Source organism: Scatophagus argus, chromosome 1 (assembly GCF_020382885.2).
Source record: "Scatophagus argus isolate fScaArg1 chromosome 1, fScaArg1.pri, whole genome shotgun sequence".
In the NCBI taxonomy this organism is placed as follows: Eukaryota; Metazoa; Chordata; class Actinopteri; family Scatophagidae; genus Scatophagus; species Scatophagus argus.
Window position 1 is genome coordinate 13,835,427 of NC_058493.1, and position 6,248 is coordinate 13,841,674.

At 43.5% G+C, this 6,248-nt stretch overlaps 1 protein-coding gene across 3 annotated transcripts in view; it reads left to right on the plus strand.

Annotated features, from left to right (window-relative positions):
* elp4 (elongator acetyltransferase complex subunit 4) overlaps nucleotides 1-5,130 on the plus strand; it is a 53,387-nt gene extending 48,257 nt beyond the window's left edge. For all 3 annotated transcript variants that reach the window (XM_046384810.1, XM_046384800.1, XM_046384820.1), the window contains one exon: nucleotides 2,604-5,130. In XM_046384810.1, coding sequence (XP_046240766.1) covers nucleotides 2,604-2,732 — 129 coding nt within the window. In that variant the 3' untranslated portion in view covers nucleotides 2,733-5,130. The remainder of the gene's footprint in view (nucleotides 1-2,603) is intronic.
* Nucleotides 5,131-6,248: the final 1,118 nt, after the last annotated feature.

The following is a 6,248-nucleotide window of genomic DNA, read 5'->3' on the forward strand; positions in this document are numbered from 1 at the left end:
TTTTTTTTTCTTCTTTCTCCACCCTCGTGAAGGTTGCCAGGCAGCAGAGAAAGACTTCACACACACATACACCCCACTATGCCTCCGAGGGTTTTCCGGATGTCCTTGTTTACATCATGGAGCGTGCAGGTCGTAGGGAAGCAGACTCGGAGCCTCCCTGGTTATGTCTGTCTAAGTCCCATACTGACCTCCATTCATTTGGAGTGAATGCAAACACTCATGGCAACCTCACAGTTGGCCTATGACTGCTGAAATAAGTGGACACTACACTTGGATCATATTTGGTTCTAAATTTCAAAATTCAGAGTGGAAATGTGTTTAAATCAGTTTCTCGGATTGTCCTCACCAGTTAACTTGCATTGGCAGTGATATGAAATTGCCTTTTTTGTTTTGTTTTTTTAAGTAGAGCTGAATATAAAGTTAAGTTTTTATGCCCCTGATAACCAATAACAGCTGCGTTATTGGCTGCGACTGATGTGCGGGATGGCTGTTGACTGCTACCGGGCTCTCTTTTCCCTCTGTGTGTGTCAAACTAATCGATAGTTTTTGTCTGCTCCTCCCTCCAACTTTGATGTTACCATTGATTGTTCTCATCTGCCCCTGAACTCAAAGGTTAGAGGAGCTGAGCTGCACTTCTGGATTGCTTTGACCTTCGCTCTGCACATGCTCAGTGGGTTCACGGAACCCAGAGCCAAACAAGACACGATGTAGCCAGGCCCGTGGGTGCGTGACAGCCAGACAACGGTGTGATGTCTGTCTTTTTTTTTTTTTTTTAACTCACCCACTGAGGATGATGTATATGTGATTGATTTTTCTCCTACCCCTCTCTCTACCGTGTTTCCGCTGCAGTGCACTAAGCAGGACTGAGTCCAGGCTTGATCAATGCATTGTTTTTCTTTTTCAATCACACTCGAGTGAGCTGAAGACACGAAAGGTTACACAGGTGAGGTTTGGCAGAGTAGAGCTTCTGGAGGCCCCCTCAAGGCCAATGTATGAGTTTGCATGGATGTTTGTGTGTGTTTGTGTGTGTGCGTGTGCATGAGAGAGAGTCAGAGAAAGAGTTGTATACAGAGCGAAGTTTAACAAATTTATCATGTTTGTTTCTCTCCACATGATCATTCTTCTTGTGGTGTCACAGGAGTTAGCTTATGCTCATTAGGAATCTCTTGTATTCTCTTTCAGTGGGAATCTTCCGTCCATGCCTCTATAAGTCCTTTGTAACCTTACCTTTACCATCTTACATTAAATTATAGGCCCTTCACAATGTCTCAGAGCTCACCTGCCCCAGATAATCTGCAGCTGCATGAAGACTACTACTCTTGTTTCATCTACTTGCCTGACAGTCCTCTGACACACACAAAGGCAGTGTGTTCAGCAGAACAGAGACAACTTGATGATGATGGGCCTCCAACCCGTTTGCCACAGTACCAGCGGCACACATCTTCGTATCAGACACAACCATCTGGGACGTAAAAACGTTTTGCAGTTCACACTCAGGTGTTTCTGAAAACATTGTTAAGCAAACACAGGAAGGAGTCTACCCTAAAGGGGTAAAGAGTGTTGCGTAGTCCCGAATTATCTCTTAGTAATGACGCTGTTAAACGCCGTACCCAAACACCCAGCCATTAAGAACAAGATAAGTATCTGTGGGAGTGGATGGGCTCTCCTAAAGCTGCATGGCTGGAGGGGCGTAAGACGTGGCGAGCAGGGAAGGTTTAGTGGGCTCGGATGGGGTGGGGTTGCAGCTCAGGCTTTGACCGGTGGGTTTCAGATGTCATGGCAGATTCTTTCAGGGGCAAATTACAGGGTTTAACTTCTCTTGTACCCTGGATTCCTGTATTCTGATTTAACTTCCTCCATAGACACTCGAGCAACATGCCACTCAACTCCATTGTCGGGCACACACTTGACTCGGGAGATACTTCACCTCCTCTCACGCTCTCACCACCTCTTCAAGACATTGTTCATGGAGTGCCACTGGCTGCCTTTCTTGGGACTTGTGGAGAGGGTAGAGCAGTGTAGCCCCTCTTAAGCTTTCCTGCAGTTAGCGTGTTGGTGTTAGGGGGCTTTACATGAGTGGCCCTCATTACCCTCTTAGCGCTTTTGTGCTTTGAGTTGGCACAGGGCTGCTCCATAGATAAGCTTTCCTATGAAACAGCTAAACGACTTGATTCTAATGACTCTGGCATTAGCTGCACATAATCATCTGTAAATCAACACAAAGTGCAAACGCGTCTAGATTTGTGCCTGAACACACACTTTCTCTCACCTCAACTCATAAATGCATGCATCTCAAAACACCCCTACCTCACACACACACAGTCACACACATATTCCCAGTGAGCTGTAACAGACCTAAAGCTTTCTGAAGCATTTAGCAGCACGCTAGTAGCTTTAGTCCTGTGCTGAGGGGAGTGCTGAAGCATCTAATGCAATTTCAACCCAACATGGCTTCTCTGTGAATAAACATCGCTGAAGTGTACCATCTACTGTATGCCAATCCACAGTTTTCTTTTTTTCCTCCATACGAGCTGATCTCTTACTCTCCCTCCCTCTCCCTCTCCCTCCCTCTCCCTCTCCCTCACTCTCTCTGATTTCTGTAGAGACTGCATTTGCCTCCAGACTTGTCTGAGACGGTGAGTCGTGTGAGCAGGGGGGATATGGCAGGCGCAACCGCGGTGGCTTCAGCCTGTGGCGCTGGAACTTCCGGCAACAAACACCTGGACTTCTAGAGCTCCCACATAGTCGCCACGGGCAACCAACTCCTGGACCGCTGCAGCGTTGCCCTCTTTACCGTGCTGACCAGGTTGTTCCCTCACCCACGTCATGTCAAATGTGATAACCCTGCCAGCCTTTACCACCTGCCAACTGTCCCAGCCAGGGGTGAAGATCTAAACACCCGCAGTACCTCGTCTCATGACGGACACATTTCATCCTAGAAGTGGGATTTTGATTACATGGAAATTCTAGTCATGAATTTATTTTTTACTTTTTCATTTTTTTAAGTCTCTACACACTCTCAGTCTTTGCAAACAGTAAATAATTTAGCTGCATTCTAACAAGCTCCAGGCCTGCTTTTCAAAATGAGCGTCCATTCTTGTCGAGCTCCACTGTGTTCAGTAGTCAGGTATGTTTCTTTTGGATGATGCCATGAAATGTGCTTTTGCTCAGCTAAATAAAAGACAATCCACAGCACACAACATGTACTTTTTATTAAGCGTTTACTCTGTCTCAACACCAGCACTGCAGGGGGAAGTTGACTGCGTGTGAGAGGATATAAAGTAAGCGTGTTATGAATGACTGATCCCTGGTCTGCCTCACTGGTTTCACGTTCGAATAGGGGGTGCCTCCATCTGACCCTGAGACTTGTGCCGGTGAGTGACGTCTACCTCCAGTAAGCTGGAGAGCTGAGCAGGAATGTGGGCAGAGGGTAGGAGAGCTGAATTTGGGTGCAGGCTTCACACCTCATCAGGCATGTTTACTGGATGAGCTGCTTTGCCATGACAAGCCCAAAAGAACAAATTAGGTCAAATTGAGACGTGGAGAAACAGAGAAAAAAAAAAAAACAACATGAAAAATTAAATGTTTCATTTTTGTTTTCCTAAGTGTGCTGTGTGATGCCAGTTTGAATATTTTTGCATGTGAAAACTGGCAGTATTGGTAACCGTCTGCAGCTCGTGTTGGGAGAGGGTAGTGTTACCTGACAGTTTGAGTGTATGAGAGGGAGATGACACACACACAGGTCACTTAGACAGGTGAACAAAACCTTGTCCTGTCGAGATAAAACCGTTTTCCAAGTTATTGTTGTTGACGATGTGACATATTCAGGGTACACTTTTAAGGTAGAGTAAAATACAATAAATTCATTTTGGCTTTTGTTTATGTTGCCGTACTCCTGGTATGTCTGTTTTACGCACTCGCCACGTCTTTCGTTAAGTCAGGTCAGAAAGTGGATTATTTACTTACAGTTTCCTCTACACACATTTAAAAGAAGGTTTTATGTACAGTTCCACCTGTATTTAGAGTTTAGTGAAGTGATGCCAGTCTCAGCACTCACGTTGGGTCATCTTTATGTGGCCTTATTTCAGTTTACTTGATTGACAGTTGACGTGTTTGTGTTCTGATCTCAGATAAACCTGTCATAACACACAACAAGGTCTAACAGTGTTGAGTGTAAATGAGTGATTCATGTCAGTTAATTCAGGTTGAGAATGTTGTATTCTCTTCTCTAAAGTGATAATTTTTTTTTTTAAATAAATGATGATATGTGGCTCTTTAGATGCCCTGACCCCCCTCACATTACTGAGCACAACCCAGACATCATTCTCGTCTTTTGGTTTGGTTTGTCTTTTGTTTGTTTTTTTCAGAAGCCTTCCCTCTTTGTCTGTCTCATTGTTCAAATCTCGATAACAATTTGTAACACGTATTTTGTTTTAAGCGTTTATACCTGAAGGAAATGTCAGTGTAACATTTAAGGCTTTATCTTCTTTCTTTTTTTTTTGGTCGTTAAATAACTTGCATTTTATCTCAATTAAATCTGCAACAGTGACACATAAGGTGAACGCTCAGTGCTGTTGGCACATTTCAGAGGACCTACTTCTTGAAAGCCTCACTTAGCCTTTAGGAAAGAGAGAAAAAAAAAGCCATTGGACCGAGCACAGAGAATAACGCTTTTATAATCGCGTGTTTGGCAGCTGCCGCTCATGTCCTATTGATCCCCAACCAAAGCCATAGTTGTTTTCATACTTAAGCTTTGGCTGAGGTCTTGTGGGTTCTGCTATTGAAAGCCCATCAAATAGCTGCATTATTCAAGTAACATAATATAGGACAATACACTCACCACATTGGATGAATCCAAAGTCTCAATAACAGAGCAGATCTGTCTTCAAACATACTGTGTTAAAGATTGAATAATTAGGTTACCGTATCTGTGAAATACAATCCATCTATTGTATTTGCAATGAGGAAATTTTGACTTCACGTTTGCTGAAAGGACACACAAAGCACATGATTTAACCGCTGACGGTAACAGGACAATGTGAGCTGCGCTTCTTCTGCTGTGGAAATTCAGATTCAGAATTCCAGGCCAGAACTGTTGTGTCTCATTAAAGAAAAACAGATCAAACTCCACCAAGTTCTGAGAACTTTTGTCTTTTTTTTTTCTTTTTCTTTTTTCTTTTTTTTTTTTTTTTGCAGAAAGTTATATTGCCTGACTTTGTTCCAAGGGAGAATTACATTTAAGCCTTTTTATCCTGAAGCTGTGTATTATTTAGACTTCCGCTAATTGCAGTCTTTCTTGCATGTTGAATCTTTCTTTCATTCTCTCTCTGTAATTATTAATGTTCCTCCTCGGTCTGAGGCGCAGTGGCCTAACCTGTTTTCTCTTACCCTCTCCGTGCTCTCAAAACAGTGTTTCCTCCGCCTGTGTGATAAACTGGATTAAATGAATAGAGAAACTGCATTAGCCCCAGAAAAAAAAAAAAAGAAATCCTCTTAAAAATCTGATTAACCTCCCTTCCTCAAAGTTCTGATTGGACTATTAAATATTGAATGAGACGTGTAAATTCAGTTAATCAATTTTAGCAAGATATTTGGTGCTGCTACCTGCTGTGTGAATGTTACCTGACCTCAGTCTCTCTTGGACATCCTTTCCTTTTGGATGCTCTCTTTCTCTCTCTCTCTCTCTCTCTCTCTCTGTCTCTGTCTTTCTAACACAACCCCTCAAATCCACACACACACACTCACACACACACAACCCCCCTGCTGAGGCAGCAAGTGAAGCAAAATAACTCACTCTGCCACACAATCGCTCCTTTGCCTCGCTCTAGGCACTGACTGCTTTATTCCATGACTTTTTTCCTCTCTCTCTCTCTCTCTCTCTCCCTCTGCTCCCTCCTCCTCCTCATTGGTTCTGTATTTTTTTTTTCATACCATCGTAACTCTGCTACAACAAGAGCCAGAGATGGTGAATTGCTTGACCTTTCTCATCGTGCCGTGGTGTTGTGCTGTGTGGTCTGTGTCGACTTGGTTCAGCCCCATACATCAGGAGAGGTTTGTTAATGTGGACACCTTTGTTTGGTGGGAATTGGAGGTGTGTGTGTGTCTGTGTGTGTGTGTATTACAAGCCCTTATACTGGAATTTGTAGTAGTTGATTTGTTGAAATTTGCAGCTATGATGCATCATATGAACATTTTAGTGCATCTCTACTTGCTCAGCAGGGATCGACACCGCGGAAGACACAGCATTG